Source organism: Anabas testudineus, chromosome 21, assembly GCF_900324465.2.
Source record: "Anabas testudineus chromosome 21, fAnaTes1.2, whole genome shotgun sequence".
NCBI classification, from domain to species: Eukaryota; Metazoa; Chordata; class Actinopteri; order Anabantiformes; family Anabantidae; genus Anabas; species Anabas testudineus.
In genome coordinates, this window is record NC_046629.1 from 10,318,069 (window position 1) to 10,335,703 (window position 17,635).

The 17,635-nt window shown below is 42.6% G+C and overlaps 1 protein-coding gene across 1 annotated transcript in view; it reads left to right on the plus strand.

The window, feature by feature from the left end:
• The first annotated feature begins 12,359 nt into the window (after window positions 1–12,359).
• Window positions 12,360–17,635, plus strand: part of LOC113172762 (transmembrane protein FAM155A) — a 61,767-nt gene continuing 56,491 nt past the window's right edge. Inside the window, exon 1 of the mRNA XM_026375785.1 lies at window positions 12,360–13,609. Within this exon, the coding sequence (XP_026231570.1) occupies window positions 12,884–13,609 (726 nt within the window). The 5' untranslated portion in view covers window positions 12,360–12,883. The remainder of the gene's footprint in view (window positions 13,610–17,635) is intronic.

A 17,635-nucleotide genomic window follows, 5' to 3' on the forward strand; every position in this document is an offset into this window, starting at 1 on the left:
AAGTTGTGCAATCGCTGTTGCATGTATTACTCTGTCCACCAGGGGCTGCTCTAAGAAAGAAGGTTATCCGGAAAATTACTTAGTGATCGTTAACTTAATTCTACAAAATCAAAGTATCTAGTTTATGTAACAATGCTGTATCACAGGCCACACATAGGGAGGGAACCATGGTTTATAAATGACACATAACCAATACAGGAAGTTATTTTGTCTTGTGTTTTTGATGTTAATGTTGAATCAGCGCTTGACTTGAAGAATCAAAAATAATCACTGATGTTAATATAAAGTAGTTTTGACAGCCTTTGCTAACCTATTGCAGCAATCACAACAGGAGACTATAATAAAAACATATTTCTTTAGGAAATCAGGATTGACATGTCTCACAGCCTACAAATCTGGGTCAAGTAGTAAATGTGGCAGTTAAGGCACTCTGGCACATGGGGCTGCTGATACATAGGAGAAATGTCTTGAATGAAATGTCCCTGACTTGGAGTAACACTATGGCAGAAAGTGTGTCAACCGGTTTATCTGGGAAAATGACTCAACCCAGGCTCTGAGAATTGATTCCACAGGATCAGGTCAACAAAACAAACAAATGCGGAACTACCATGAATCTGAGATGAATCACGGTAATTGTTGTCTATGTACTAGAATTAGCAGTGACTACATACATAGGAAATGTTAAGTGTAAGACTTGATATGAAATATATGTTGAAATTTCTTTAACATGAAGTTTTTCTGTTTTTAACATCTTGGTCCCACACATGTGTGACCTTGGAGGAGATTTTGTACAGACTAACACAGCTGTTGGCCTTTCAGCTTTGTCCTTGAGGTTTGCTGATTCGATTCTTAAATCAGCATCAAACTGCAGCATAGATGCAGTTCAAACAAGATTTTCTGTGCATTACTTTGGAGGAGCCGATTATGATGTGACAAAAAGCTACACAATACGGAAGGTATACAATAACATTACTGTCATATAACTGCCCGTATACTGGAGTGTAGATGGGAGGACAAACTTTTATTCTAAGATTACATTCATGTTCAAACTCCATTATCCAGACCCTGTTGTACAAACACATAAAGCCAGTAACAAGCAACAGTGGCCTTTGCAATGGCGGTGGCCATGCACCTGGTAGGAGTTACAGTATTTATGGAGCAGAATTCACGGTGGGCATGTGTGCCCTTGGGGGTGTGCACGCACAGACGCACACACAGATTTGTCTCTTTAGGAAGTGCTGCATTCTGATGGATTCAGCATCTAAGACTGACAGCTTGCGAGTTAATTCTCTCTTACCTACGACTCAATTACCTTTGAAATGTCAGTTAAGACATCTATTACGCACGCACATTGACACATATATGCACACACACACACACACACATACACACAACCACACACACACACGCCGTGGTTCCACTCTCGTATCCCACGACTCAATTACTTGAAATATAGCACTCTAAACAGCTGGAGGGCCTGAGCTCAGTAATACAAAGTCAGAGCCGCTATAGGACGAAGAGTGCCTGTGAGGACCTGTCTAGGAATATCATATCATCAGGCCAAGGGACATGCTTATCATTCACCTCATGCCATCCACCCAATGACCTTGTAAGGTCACCAGAGCAGCAGAGTATAATTCTACAATGCACCCATGGTTTCCACTGATAAAATGAGAAATTCAACTTGGCTTTTATGTAAAACCTAAGCTATCCATACACATGCTTCTCTGTCAGTCTACATCTTTTAGAACAGACCATGGAGACTTGGTACATGTAGCATGTATCCTGTTGCCAAATGTTTTTGCTGGTTTAGGTTAAAGACAAAGTTGAGCTCGCCTGACATCATCATGACTGATTCCTCTTTGATTTGCAAGTCACTGAATGCCGTGCACAAGGTGATAGATGTGGTGTCCATAGCTACAATGTAAATGTGTTGTCACCTTGGAGACACAGCATTGAGTCAGAGAGGACAGCTACACAGTAGTAACTCTTCATTTTAAACACATCACAGGGCAGAGGGAAAATACAGCCAGGCATTACCTGTTAGTGTAATATCACACTAAATTGCCTTTTTTCTCCTTCATGCTGATTTAGTTGGAGCTGCTGCAGCTCCTATGGCTGTTCAAGTGTCAGTCAACAAGGTTTAATGCGGTTGTACATTGTACAATGATGGCCTAATCAGCTACATGAAACAGACAGGCCTATTTGGCATTGTGGGCATGCAGGGTGTAAATTGCTATGTGTCTCAGGCAGCAATTAGGAAGACTCCTGTGGTGAAAAGGCAGCCATTTAACGCAGACTAGATTTCCCTCATCTCTCTAGGAAATACCTGTGATGACATAGGTGTCACAACTATTATAACATCAATCACTCAAATTAACCTGCATGCATAGGTTATATGTGTACTGTGTCCTTGAGTGTGCACCAGTGGTCTAAAGTGTAGGAGCGTTGATTTGGAAACCAAGGTTAGGAGAAGTACTTTGCCAAATTAACACCATGCAAGAGCAACAGAAACAGAAACAGCAACAGCAACAGCAACAGCAACAGCAACAGCAACAGCAACAGCAACGTTCATATATTTTTATCATTCTTGCCATTGCATAACTGGATCCTGACTCATTGAACAGCTGTGACAGCAGTGCAGAGATAGTCACCTCTAAAAGTCTTGAGCAATGCTTCGCTTTATACAGTAACTAATCACCCGTCTATTAACATAACCACTTTTCCTGTAATGGGTCGCAGGGGTTACTGGAGCCAGTGGCAGCTTTCACTGGGCAAGAGGCAGCATACACCCTGGACAGGTCGTCAGTCTGATACAGAGCTATCATATAGAGACAGACAACATTCACCATCACACCCGTGAGCAATGATCAACCAATCAGAGAATTTCAATTATTTCTGCTTGAATGTAAGTTTTGGAACATTCTCATTTATTTCAATTTCATAACAAAGACTGGCTAAAGTGCTGGATAGAGAATAGCAGAGCGTAGCAGAGCGCAGCAGAGGAGGGAGAAGAAGAGTAGCAGCTACACTGAGTTGCACATTTTGGCTTTATGTTTAACTTTTATAAAAATATTCGCAATTGATTTGCCAGTAAAAAAAATGATAGGATCAATACTCCCATGCCTGCTTTACGTAAAAAGCTAGAGCCAGGAGGCAATCAGATGGAAAACAAGAAGAAGCAGCTCATCTGGTTCTTCCTGATGTTAAAATATGGCAACTAACAACTCCAATGCTCACTAATTCACAGGCTGTGAGCTTCCTGGAGTATCTGGTATCATTTTGGCTGAACAAATCATCAAGAATTGCTACACAGTAAAACCACAACCACGAAACACCATTACACTAAGCTAATCAACTGCTGGTACATGATGCAGACAAGGGTTCCTCTCATTTATCTGCAAAAAGGTGAATAATAATATATCTTGAAAGGTCAAACTATTCCTCTGAGGCAATAACCATCCCTGCTGTGACCATCAGAGCAATCATAATAATCATCATTATTACCCTAATTATTTATTTATAATATTTTAACAGTTACTTTGTCTCCAGAGCTCATCCCATCAGGGAAAAAACAAAAAAAGTATTAATCACTGGTAATAATATTTTCTTTTTGACAGAGGTACAGGGCTTGTTGCTCACACCATGAAACAGCATCAGGAACAAGCCCTATTTGAAAAAGTGCAATATCAAGGATATGCTGTAATTACTATATGTTCAATTTGGCCTGTGGAGACTTCTCTGCAGAGGAGTAGAATCCACTGTCCTTGAAAAATGAAGCCATAGTGTCTGTGTGAAGTGAAGAGGTTTATATTTGAGTACATAAAGGATCATGTAAGTTAGTGCCATATATTTAGAGAGCATATTCACTCAATTTAGACAAAGCTGGGTCACTTTGTGAAGGTCAGTCAAGTCAGTAACAAGTGATTGATTTGTTTTAGGTGATCACTTCTTACTGAACTGCCAGAGGACCAGAGGACATGTGGACTCTGGTCGCCAATAGAAACAGACAGGGTTGTGGTCCAGATTAAAGGTTACTGTTTTATCCTGTAGGGAAAGGCCATCTTTCATTTCTCATTTAATGACTGTGTGTGTGTGCACACAAGAGTGGGTTTGCATGGATATGTATGTGTGAATAAGAAAAAAAAATTTTTTTTTTTAAATTTTGGTTTTTGACCTTTAATAAAATGAAAAGGTTTTTCAGCAATACTTGCTACAGACACAGATCGTTTACTAATGTGTGGCATCATTGTTTTAAAATTAGTGTAATGCAAGTGGGAGAGGAAGGTACTTATTCATCAGTGTGTCAGCAGGTCATGCTATTAACGGATCTTGCAGCAGTGTGTTACAAATAAAGACTAATGGCGCTGTTGGAGGCAAATAAGTCTACTAACACTAATCATTGCTTTTTAGGAACTACAATTATCTATTACTATGGAAACAATTTCATTTTAGTGAACGTGCTGGAATGACTGGCCAATGTTATAACGCTAATAAATAAATCCATACAGTATAGTATAAACTACATGTGCTTCCATAAAATCAGAGTAAATATGCAATTTTCCAAATGTGACATCTTAAAAATGACATACATGACACACATGGTTCTAAGGAGAGAGATTATAGAAGAATGACTGAGAGGAAGGACCAACATAAAATTCCATTCGGTGATATACTTATCTGACATCCTGTATTACTCCCTTCTCAGTCATATGACCCTGTAGTAAGTCAATGTAATAGCCCCTGCTCAAGGGGCCTTGTGATTTAAAGACAATAGTTTCAACCTGTGAGTCTCGGCGATATGTCACTGCCACCCCCCTCCTCTTCCCTTCCTTGCCTAAACCCCAAACAAAAGGATTAGGCTCCTACACAGCCACAATATCCAATTCAAGTGCTGTTATATGCAGTTTCATTAATTATTACATTTTAATTAAACGTAACTATCTACTGGTGCTGTTGGAAAAGGTAGATGGAAAAAAATAAGAAAGCACAGCACAATATGGAAACAAGGGCAGAACAAAACCAAACCGACTAAACAGCTTCTCTATAAAACATGTCTGCCCTCAAAACTCCCACTAACCAAAGACATTTGTTTGGGGAACTGTATTGAACCTGCTTCCCTGAATTTCAGTAAATCTGCGTGGGTCTCTTACTAGCACATGATAAAGAGGTCTAGTGAACCTCAGGTCACCTCTCACTTACACCCGTTTACTATTCCTCACCTTATTTCCACTCCCAGCTCTCTGGATCTCCTGGACTTTAAGCACCACACACACTACATTCTCCTTCACTCCACTCTATGTTGTTGTCTGTTCTAGACTATATCTCTCTCTCTTTTGTCTGTTCTGTTGCTCTTTCCCGCATACACACAAACACACTGAGGTAAATACACACTCCCAGACAACTCCCCTCCTCACCCCTGAGGCCTACACAATAAAAGCTTAATGAAAAGGTACTTTACACCGGCAGCTGTGCACTGGGGAGATATCTTTAAATGTGACTGTTAATGAGAGGAATTAGCAGACAGCAGTTCTGCGTGTGAATATGTGCATACTGATGATGACTATAGGCTTCATAGGTTTCTTACATCTTATTTATTGTGTGTGTGTGTGTGTGTGTGTGTGTGTGTGTTAGTATATCACCCAGCAGTACATAGTGGCAGTTCATGGGGCTGATTTATGTCTTCCAGGTCTCTGCTCCCCAGACCCTGGCTTGATTACAGTGTATCCCTGCAGATGCAGCCATGACCCTACTGTGACCCAATAAATTTGCCCCACTACATGATGGGAGCTTGCAAAATTAGATGATGCAGATCTTCTTGGGCTGATTGATTTAAGTCTCCTCCCTGCAAATCGAGCATCTCAGTGGTGCAATGCATCACAGCTCCAGCGAGCCTACAGGACCTCAGTGAGAAGGATTGATGTTCTTCCATGGTTCATTGCTGAGGGGGTCTGTTTAATGGTTACAGCCGTAGTTTACACGCTTGATAGAAGTGTGCTGAATTCATGAATAAAAGTAAAAAAAATGGAGACAGGTCGTGTTTCTGATGTCTTACCATCTCTGCTGACGAAGTCATGACACACTAAGAAGGGAACAATAGGTACTTTCTCAAAACCTGGTTTTGCATTGAGACACAGTAGACAGAGCCAGGGCTGAATTCATCGCCTTTGACCTTTTCCTGAACTTTACTCTATCAGTGGAAGATATTTGCAGAGAAGAGATGACTGATTGAAAAAAAGGAATAAATGTCCAGGACAGAGATAGCTGTTTAGGAAGGAAGGTCTGAGTTGGAGTGTGTGTGTTGTGGTGCAGTATGTTGCGTGTTGCAGCTTTTTCTCATTTCAAATCGGCTTTTAGGTAGCGGTTAGCACAGCTGTAAATGTGTGAATAGGACAATTAACAGCGGCGCAGTCTCTACATTTAATGTGACCCCAGATTAACTGAATGTGCGATGATGCCTCTAAAAAATGCAAATGCTCATGGATGGTTCCTCCTGTCATTGTCTTGCTCAGGCATAGATTTCAAATTACCAGGAGAAGTACAGGTGTGGGCTGTGATCACAAGTAGAGCAAGTCACCACTGGGAGAGAGGGAGAGATTTGCACGTGCTTGGTAGACTGCAGAGTGTGTCTGCAAAGTCATCTGAGGTCAGCCAGTCTATGTGATGAGAGAGATGATGCGGAGTAAAGGCTTAGGCAGCGTTCAGCACAGCACCACACGGGGCTGAGTTCACACACAGAACACCACGTTGAATGCTAGATTAGATTTCGATTAATGGTTGGTTTTTATATGCAAACAAGAAAGCCATAGAGTGTGAAGGGGAGCACTAAGTTTCAATCCTACAGGAATCTACTGTGATGTGGAATTTACCACCAAAATATTTGCAATTCATCTAATGGGGATCATTAATGTACCTGTTGTGAACTTTGAAGCAATCGATTGAGCAGCTGTTGATATATTTCAGTCTGGACCGAAGTGGTGGACCTACCGACCAACTGACAGCATACAGACAATTGCCACTAGAAATATAAATATTAAAGGAGAATTAATAAGGCTGCTAAAACTGCAGCAATAGCACATTTTTGAGAAATAATTCTTTTTTGCTGATGCATTGTTCCTTATCTAAGCAGTCTCCACAGTAGATATTTTTTGCGATTACACAGTGACACAGCGATTACATGAGAGAGAAACTGAAGACTGATGACTGATGATTGAATTGATATGGACCAGAGTGAATAACCCTGTAGCAGCCATGTCAAATTGAGTTGATCTCTATTTTAGCTGTGTTGCCATTCAAACTCCCTGACTTCTTGGTGATGTTCTAAAGCTACCACTACTACTGGTACTCTAGGCAGAAGAGAGAACAAGAGGTAAGGTGAGACCAGCCTGAGGGATGGGACCAAAGCTACTGTACCCTGGCTGTCCTGCGGCTCTGTTCTGGGTGCAGCCTGAGTTGTATGGCTGCATGTACCGTAGATACTTATGAAGGCACCACCCACGGGTTGAGAGGTGGCTGGATGCAGGTCAGACTCCACTTTATCTAGGATTTGACTTTACCAGTGCTTCACAGGCTGCACTACAGTTTTTTCACTATACTATTTCATCCAGGGGCAGACACATCCCTGTTATCATGAAGTTCTTCTCTTTGACAGCACAGATTAACAAGAGGCAAATGTATTTAGTAATGCCAGGCTCACACAATGAGCTTTTACCATACATGGTTCAATCAGGGCTTTCTCTTATCTGTTGCTCATGAAATGTTTACTTGAACTCGTTACGAAGTTCACAGCTACGTGTAACTGCAGGAGAACAACTACATCAAATTGGGTTGATCTCTATTTTTAAGTTGGCTTAATTTAATGTGACAAGGTATGACTAGGAGGTGGGGATGAACAGCGAAAGTTACTGTAGGTCCAGCTTAGATTGGTGTTGACAGCAGGGATGCTTGGTGACAAAAACCCTTTGGGCTGGGCCTCATTTCTCTCTGCTGGAGTGTGAAGCCTCAGTCTCTGCCCTGGAGTTCCTGTAAATCCTGCCTTCTGCTGTTTACACGAGGGCTGAAGCCGATGTAACAGGGGCCTGCTTGTTCCATCTGGAGGAAGCAGACCCATGGGTTCGGTACTGAGCAAGATGCTCCTTGAATTTAAGCTCTCCTTAGAAATGTGCACAAATATGTTGTTTGATAAGTATTTATTACTACAGGGGTCTGCTAAATCCTATGTCTTAATACTTGATCTTTGACATTTATTTCCCTCCTCCAAGACTAAAAGTCTACATCTGTGCTTGTGACGCTATAAAGGCCTGCTGTTGTGCAAATGTTAGTATGCCGATGTGCTCAAAATAAAAAATGCTAACACTGTCATGTTTCGTAGGTCCAATTTTTATTTTATTATATTTACCATCTATTGCTATTAGTACAGGCAATAGATAATACAGGCTAAGCACAGCCGTGACGGATGTACTTGGTTATAAAAGTACTGGACAAATTGGAGTTTTGACCTAAATCAAAAGTCATGTGACCACCAAAGTGACTATGATCCATCACCCAAAGATGGAATATGTGTGAAAAAATACTTCACAATATATCAAATAGCTTCTGAGATATTTCATGCTGAAATACAGACAGTGATCCACCCGAGAGCATTTTCATAACGTCCTTATCAGTTCTTTATAACCATCATATTAACTAAAGGTTTAATTAAAATTCAAGATGCCAGTATTGTTAGAACTAAACTAAACAGAGTTACACTCTCTATATGACTATATAATTTCTACAACCCTCTCGTCCTTCCCTGGAGAGAGCTGGGAGCACCGTGCCATCAGTGATGTAACATCAGAGTAACACCCATCCCAACAGACACAAGAATATTTGATAATGCTATACACATGCTCAACAATGCACTTAGTGTATATGCTGTGATCATGATGTTCCTGTAAGAGATTCTCCCCAAGCATGTTTTAAACCATGCAGTTAGCAGAGTTAAGATCAAAAGAGGAAAAGAGCCATTAGAGAAAGGCATTAAAAAACATTAGTATATTCTGACACAAACCAGTCTCCTGTATTTGTATTCTGTATGTTTCTTTGCCGTGGTAAAAGCTGCCTTCTCTGACAGGCACAATTCCTTTGACAGGGGAGGCTGAGCTCCTGATTGCTTTGGGGGAATATGGGCCTGGAATCAAGGATCGTTGTATGGAAATGGGCAGTGTCCTTGGGAAAATGAGCCGTGCTGATAAGCTGCTGAGGGATTCCCGGAGTGGAAATGGGGTGAGACGATCGATAAGGGGAGTAAAACCCTTAGGTGTGTGGGTGGGGTGGGAGGTTGGACTGCATATGGCATCTCTATCATTGCTCTAACCTCCCTGTTGATTCAAGTAACCAACTGAATAACTGGACTGAAAACTATTTAGCTGCCATTAGGTTAAAATAGGTTTGTGAAATGTGAACTACTTGACACTATGTGAACACACACATACACAATAGGTGAAAACACTACTCTTGCTCTTGAGCGGGATAATGCACAAACCATAAATCACACTTCTCTCGTCAATTCCCAACATCGACTCAGGACGGTGAGTCTGAGTTGGGGGTGGTGACCTTTCTGACCACTCACAGAGGTGGAGTCTCTTTTTCCTCTCGGGCAGATGAAAGCGAAGAAGGAGAATGAGACTAATAGAAAGAGGAAGACGGAGTGAGAGCTTGTTGACAGATTAGAGAAAGGACGTAATAAAGTGAACGTAGAAGAGGAGAGAATGAAGAGTCAGCTGTAAAGAGCGAACAATGGTGGGAAAGACCTATGGTGACAGAATCACTTAAAGAGGTCCAGTTCCACGGTGACACAGTAAGTAGTAGGTGTGAAGGTTGTGCTCATGACACATGTTGGCAAATGGATATCTACACAGTTGGACAGTGTCACCTCCTTTTCCTCCGCTGTTGTTCGGTAGGTAGGTCTAATATAGTAATAACCTTTCTCCTCTTCCCTGTTACCTCCATCAACAAAGCTAATGGTCGGGGAAGCACTGCAGTGAAGAGCACGTGAACATCAGGATGCATAAAGGTTGTGAGAAAAACTCAAAATGTTTGTTGGGTTTTTAAATTACTTACAGTATTAGTTTGTATCACATTCAAACACTTGATTATTTCCACTTTGTTTAGAAATCATTTTTAAATAGACTTAGTCTGAATGACACAAATACACCTTTCAGTGTATTACTGACACTTATTATTTGTAACTGTTTTCCAAGAAACTCAAGAAAAGATTTGAATTGAAAAAAGAGGCAATGCCCTCAATTGTCCAAATTACCTTTGATTTGGCAAGAACTACCATTAAGTACAGTGAGAACACACACGTTCCCAAGCACAGATAGTGGATGAGTCATGTCTGCCCGCCCTTACTGTTACTGTGATGGCTTCAGATTTAAGGGCCAGTAATCTGCATTCATCTCACAGACATACTCGCTCCCCCTGCCTCTGCCTCTCTGCTCCGTCTCACTGTTGCCCTTACACTACTTCTGTCTCCTTCACACACACATAGAGGAAACTGGTGGGGGTGGTGTCAAACTGACAACTCTCTGCTGTGCCAAACACACACTCCGTATGTTGTTGATTGGCCACCTCTCAGGTGCTGAACCAAGTCAGGTGCTCAGCTTGAACCAATCAAATTACAGATCCGGAAATGGCATTGTGAAACTCCTGGCCAGGTCCCAATTTCCATATGTCCCCTAGCAGAGCAGGGGGAGGAAGTCACATACAGCACAGTTTGGATCAAAGACAGTTTTGAAATCGAGCAACTACAGTTAAAGGCAGACTAGACAATCACAGCCGAAGTAGGACATCTATCCCCCTGAGGCATGATCACAGCATCCTGCAGTGACATAATATGTGAGAGCAATGAGTGATGAATGATAAATATTCAAGCACCCTTCGCAATGACAGCACAGATGTTTGCCTTTACACCATCGGCTGTTTCATTTCCAGTTAATGTTCCTACCAAAAAAATTCAGGACCTGCACTGTAAACTTCCAGTTACCACTAAAACCAGAGGCAAATCACAGCACATGCATTCAGCAACATCAGACAAATGATGTGAGTGCCTGGTGACGTTTTGGTGATAAATCAGCTAAATTCTGTTTGCAACACAACTTATTCTCTCCACTCATGTTTTAATGTTGTAGCAGATTGGTGTTTAATGTCGTATTTAATTTCATATCATTGTCATATCGATATGTCTTTGATTGCATTTTTTATTTTTTCATTTTTGACTAATTCCCATAGATGAGGATTTTTCTTGGTGTAGTTTTCCCATCCGCTGTCCATGGTGCTGAAATTCAGTGGGGAAGGTTTTATAGCAGTGATCAGCCTGACATTTAGATTCTGTTTCTCTGTGATACTAAATATGTTTTTGTATATTTACTTTCAGTAAGCGAGGCACTGGCTGAACTAAAACTAAGCGGATTGGAGTTGGGATAAACACTTTTGTTCCTCATAGATAAACATAAAATAACCTGCCTTAAGCACAAACTAATCAGGTGATCATCTCTTGTCTTTTCCCTATAAAGTCCATTAACATGAAGCAACACTCTCTCATATCTAGTCTAGAGCTCCAAGTCATGCATGCTGACAGCGATGAGTAGCTTTAAGGACCAGGATAAATACTGTAATTTACTTTCACCAACTACCCCCCCCCCCCCCCCCCCCCCCCCCCCTCTTTCACATACACTCTCTCCGTCACGCACAGGAACATTACATATGGGCCCATACAGTAAGTCATGTTTGTTTTAAACCCACTGACCAAACACAGCTGATAAGATGGGATCCACTTCGGTTACATGATTTTGTTAAACCTTCAAGCACAAACCTTGTGCTTGTTCAGCTGCTTTCCACTTGTTCACGGGATCAAGCTTGACTAGATTAACCTATGGTTGTCAGACGACTCATTTCCTACATGTTAATCCATCCTTTCTCCCCTGGGGAAGACAATTTACGGTGTCTATACTACAGCCTGCACTGGCATAAAAAGAGCATCGTTGCATAAAACGGAAACAGTTTTTTGCATTTTCGTTCTTGTGAATGAACTCGCTTCCATCCTGCACCAAAAACAAGATGTCGCCAAAAGTGTGCGTGCCCTGTGAAGAAAATATTTGGCGACTATTACTTGTGAAGAGCACAGAGAATGGCCCAAACATCCCTAAGCACCTTTATGTGCTCTCTCCTCCTCCCTCCGTGTGTTTCTCTATGTGTGTGTTTGAGTGTGCGTGCATATCGGTAATGAGCTGCTCCGCCACTGCGCAACGATGGAGCTATCGCAACGATGGAGATGACGCAAACAGAGCCAGCTCTCCAAAAAAGTGTTTCAAGACGAACATGGCGGCAACTTAACCGCGATCCGAGATGACAATGGCCAACGGGAGAAATGATTCTAGGCTTTCCGCCCAGGTGCGGGACAGAGAAACCAGCCTGCGTGCATCCGACGGGCTCGTCGCTCTCCTTTAAGTGAATCTGCAAACCGAACGGCGGCAAACGCGCAGCATCAGTACCTAGAGGCTTGCAACAGCTGGTCTCCCTGCACACCCGACGAGAGAAAAAACCCGGGGAGGGACGATAGGGAGAGGGGGGCATGCGGTCAAAGAGGACGGCGTTTCCCCCTGGAGAGCCATGGAGAACCGGGATGCGGCAGCGCGAAGCTTAATCCTTGCGAGCGCGCTAATTGGATCGGAGTAGCACCGATTGCTGCGGGCGCGTTAGAGGAGCGCCCTGGACCGACGGAGGCACGGCACCCCACCGTTACAGTGGAGAACCAGCCAGAGTCCATCTCCCCCAAGTCAATGAGTATTGTGGCAGAGCAGCCCCCGCGGTGGAGTCGGCCAGGGCAGCACTTTCCTAAAATATGACCAGGGGTGCTTGGATGCGTCGGCAGCATGATGAAGGCTTAAAATATTGGTTTGCACCCCGAGAGAACGAGAAGCCATTTACCGAGTCGGAGCGGGCCCAGAGATGGCGACTGTCGCTGGCCTCTCTGCTGTTCATCACCGTCCTGCTCTCTGATCACTTGTGGTTCTGCGCCGAGGCGAAACTGACGCGAACCCGAGACAAGCGGTCCAACGAGGGGCTTGAAATCACGGACATGGGCGAGCACCCAAACTCCCTCCAACGACACCACATCCCAACACCACCTGACCCCCACCGTCTCGCCAGAGATGTTATTTTTCTAGGGAATTCTACCAAACCTCTGTGGCGAATGGACACCTGTCTCCCCGACAGCCTGTCCAAAGACTGCTTTACTTTCACGGACGCGGAGACCGTGTGCCTGGGCCTCTCCGGTGGAGGGGAGAAGGGGACACAGCTGGCGTACGTGAATCTAAGCGATTTGTACCTTTCTTTTTGTAATTCCTACTCACTTTTGGATTTGTTTTACGGGTTTACGAGTCCGGGCGATTTGAATTGCACCCTGGATATGGCCATGGGGGTGGACCTGCTCGGATGCAGCGAGTGTGTCCGGGCTTATCAGCTTCTTGACCAGCAGGCGGAGGACAACTACCGGGAGTTTGAACTGCTGGTTCAGAAATACGAAACGGATGCATACTCGGTTAGGACGTGCATGGAGGAATGCAAGGTAGGACTGTGATTACTCTCTGTCTCTCACACACAAACACACACAGGCACACAACAGCACATTTAAGGGAGTGGGACCACTGTACTCATGGCAACCACTGGGCATCTATGTCAGTACACTGGCATTTATTTTTTGAGTTGCATCACAAAAAGGCCAACTGGCCAGTCATGTTGAAGAAAGGCGTGGAGGGAGCAAAGGACAGTTCAGCAGAGAACTCTGCAGCCCTTCATCATTCTCACAGCTTAGCATACCTCAGTCTACATCACCACACACACACACACACACACACACACACACAGAGTCTTGTGTTACTTTGGGCAACGAGACCCACACAACTGTGTGGAGGATGGAAACCAATGGAAACCAGCGTGTAAATAAAAACATGTTGGAGGACACGCTGGTTAAATTTCACTTGAATCTGTTTCATGTTATGTGAGCTGGACTGTTGCAGAGGCTCTGTTTCTCCTTCAGCTGTGCAGCCTCCTGTGTTCAATGTCAAGAGGACTGTCAGAATGTCCTCCTGTCAGTTGTGTATTTAGCTGTGCGGTTACTACAATTACATGAATAGTAATGATCAGTATGGGAGTGTAGTGTGGTCACTGTGCACAAAGACCACGGCCAAACTCATTTCTTGCACTAAGGGAACCGCTGCATTGCATGTTCACCATCAGTTCCTGCTCTTCCAGCTCCTGATTAGCCATGTCTGGTTGGTTAGTGAGCTCCTTTAATGCAATGTGCAGTTCATCCATGAACAGGACTGATACTTGATGTTACTGTAAGCATGAATTTTTGTCAACAACACTGTGACAGTAGAGATTTATTTTGAGACTGGCTTGTACTGTATCAGACATGGACATGGGGGAGTGTACTGTAAATGTAACTGCAAATGTGCTCCGCAGATCAACTTTTCACCATTGCTGTAACATGTTTTTGCATTGTGTCATAGCTTAAGCTTTTTTTGTGCTGCTGTTGACATTTGCTATCAGCCTAATGCCAAGAAAGTGGCCTCATCACCACAATCGCAGCAGTATAACACACGTCAGCGAATGAACCTCGGAAAGCAGGAAATCTTTCGCTCCAAATTGTCGTCACAATGATCCTGCAGCCCAAAGTCATTTCTGCAAAACGGATGTTGTACAAGGGCAGATGGCCAGAGTGCTGTGGTGTGAGCGCTGATAATGTCTGTGTGTGTTGAGGAAGTATAATTAGTGGGAGGATCTACTGACGATAAAGCTTCATTGTGGAATCATGGGTTGTTAATATCTGTATTTATTATGAGTCATACCTTATTGTTATTCTTGTTTGTCAGAGGGTGTGTACATCCATGTACTGTGAGCTGTGTGTTCATGAATCTGTTTCCTATAACGTCTTACAGCTTCTTCCATCTTTTGCCATCTAATCTGTAGTGTGTATTTGCACTCCTACTCTTTGCTAATGCAATAAGACGGGCAGGGAGGGCTACAGCAGCCTTTTTAGCCCCCTTAGCCCAATCTGCATTGCTAATCTACTTCTGTGTTCGTGTGACCTTTGTGAGAGCACAGCACCCCCCAGGCTTGCCTCACAAACTATCACTTCTTGAAGACTCACTCTGCTGGACAATGAAAAGACACGAGACAGTTGAAACAATATTTCTATACTAACTATTTATTCTTATATCTGTGTATTTCTCCTCATTGTCGCCTCGGGTTTCTCGACTATTTCAAATTCTTCATCCACTTTTTTAGCAACTGACTCAACTTCCAGATACTGTATATGTTGCAGATACCTGTTTCTTGTGTATGTTTATGTGCATAAAAAGGCTATTTGAAAAAGAAAAGTCTCTATGATTTGCACTAGTTTACTAATCCTCATCGACAGATATGAACTGTACACTTTCATCACAATGGTGTGTAGCACTGGGATTGTCTTGTTTACTTTTACACAATGATGTGTTACTCGAGTTTGCCACTTATCTATGCTAAAATAATTTTTAACCAAATCTCAAACAAAACATGCCAAACACACACACACACACACACACACACACGCGTTTGCTAAGCAGATATTGCAGACAATGAAACAAACATCACTAGCGATGCAACAAGAATCGATACTTTGGTACCAAGTCGATACCAAACATCTGAACAATGTTTGAAAACATCTGAGTAGCTGTCACAGTGTTTTAAGCGGTGCAGCAACAGGTCACCATGACTTGAAAAATTCCGCTGTTTCCGCTGTTAATTCTATACCGACAACACGTCTATGTTACTATGTTCATATGTTTAAATGTTACCACTAGTGTTTGTGAACCGCAGTGCAGCTGCATTTGTTAGGTCGATGCTCGACACACAGTGTTTACAGTCTGCTGATGTTAGCTTGTTTAGGCAAATGATGTGACAGCTAATAATATAAATTGCTCCTAACATCACAATATCATACTTTTACCATTCAGCTGTGCACGTGTGTTTCTGCATGCTTTGTGTGCAGAGTAGTTTTGTTTGAGCTAGAACATTACCTGATAAATGAGGTCTCCTGACAGGTTTATGCAACAGCTATTAATTTTTGCATTGTTTCTTCTCTATATTTCCACCATAAAATAGTTTATTAGTATTGTTTAATTTTGCGCCGTATTTCAGTGATATTGTGACATCCCTACATATAACATTATGCACAGTTAACTTAAACATTTTGCCACTAAACTCATCAACTGTGCAACAGATGAGAGCCGCCAGTCAAGTGCTCAAAGCAAACAACAGACTCGTATGTTGGAAGAGGATTTCACCCACAGCACAGAGGGCAAAGAATCATCAAGATGGACGAAAGTACAGTTGCCATTGGAGCTTACATCTGCAGACACTGACACAATGTTCACGGCCAGGAAATGGGAATTATACTAGATGGTACTACCACTTAATATGCATTGTTATCTAGGGATAAAATCACTTAGATCGAGATATGAAATTTTGGTCATATCAAGCAGCCCTACTCTCTTAAAACCAAGTCTTAGTTCTTGAGGATTGTGAGAAGTGAGAACTGGAAAATGTGCTCTTACTTTTTGAAAATGTGATCACTTTTAGGTTTAAAGACTCAAACAGGTTTCTTACAACATATAGTCATACACATACAGTACTCTCTCTGTCTCTCTCTCTCACACACACACACACACACACACACACACACACACACACACACACACACACAGAGCCCCATGTGCAGTGTTTCCTGCAAGTCCAGACCTGACTGTCCCTTCCGGTGTAATTTAATTGCACTCCCATAATTCTCTGCTTCTCTGGCGGCTGTGTCTCCAGGGCCCTGTCTCAACATGCTGATGTCCTTTCTCCCTCGGTCTGTCACTGTTTCTTGCTAACTTTCACATCCTCTCCCTCCTAATCTTCCTCCCGTGTGTGCCAGAGTTCAGAGGAACCAACATCACACATAAGCACGTGCCCAATATCTGCTGCTACATCACCTCCACCTCTCTCTCTCCTCTCTTTTTGACTTACATCCCATCAGGGGGCTTGATTTCTCCCTTTCTAGAAATACTGTATATGGGTATTAAGCTCTGTTTTCCTGCTGGAGTAATAGATACTGATCTAGGCTAAGGTCTTTTCCTTCCCTTCAATTACAGGCCTGTCCACACAGATCCCACAGTGTGCTCCTTCACCCAGCATCACTGTCCCTTTGCGTATTCAATCACATTTTCTCCTTCCTGTGGTTTTACTCGATTACTTCTGGGCTATTTACATGATTTATCTGAGCAAATGTAGATGCTTTTAAGTTTATGTGTTAATGTTGCAGTAGCGCTGAACACAGAGAATAAGCAAAATGACATTGAATGTTGATAATGTCATCAATACTTGTATTTAGTTTCATGGTTACCCGTCCAATAGTTGAGATTATAAGTTTCCTTGACCTTGGAATCTGCAAATGACACCGCAGTGTCCATTAGTAGGTGTTACATAGTCTTCCACAGTAAGGGATATTTGTCCTGTTGTGATGTGGATAGAAGTGGACATTTATGTATGTGGATAAAGGTTTACTTCTCAT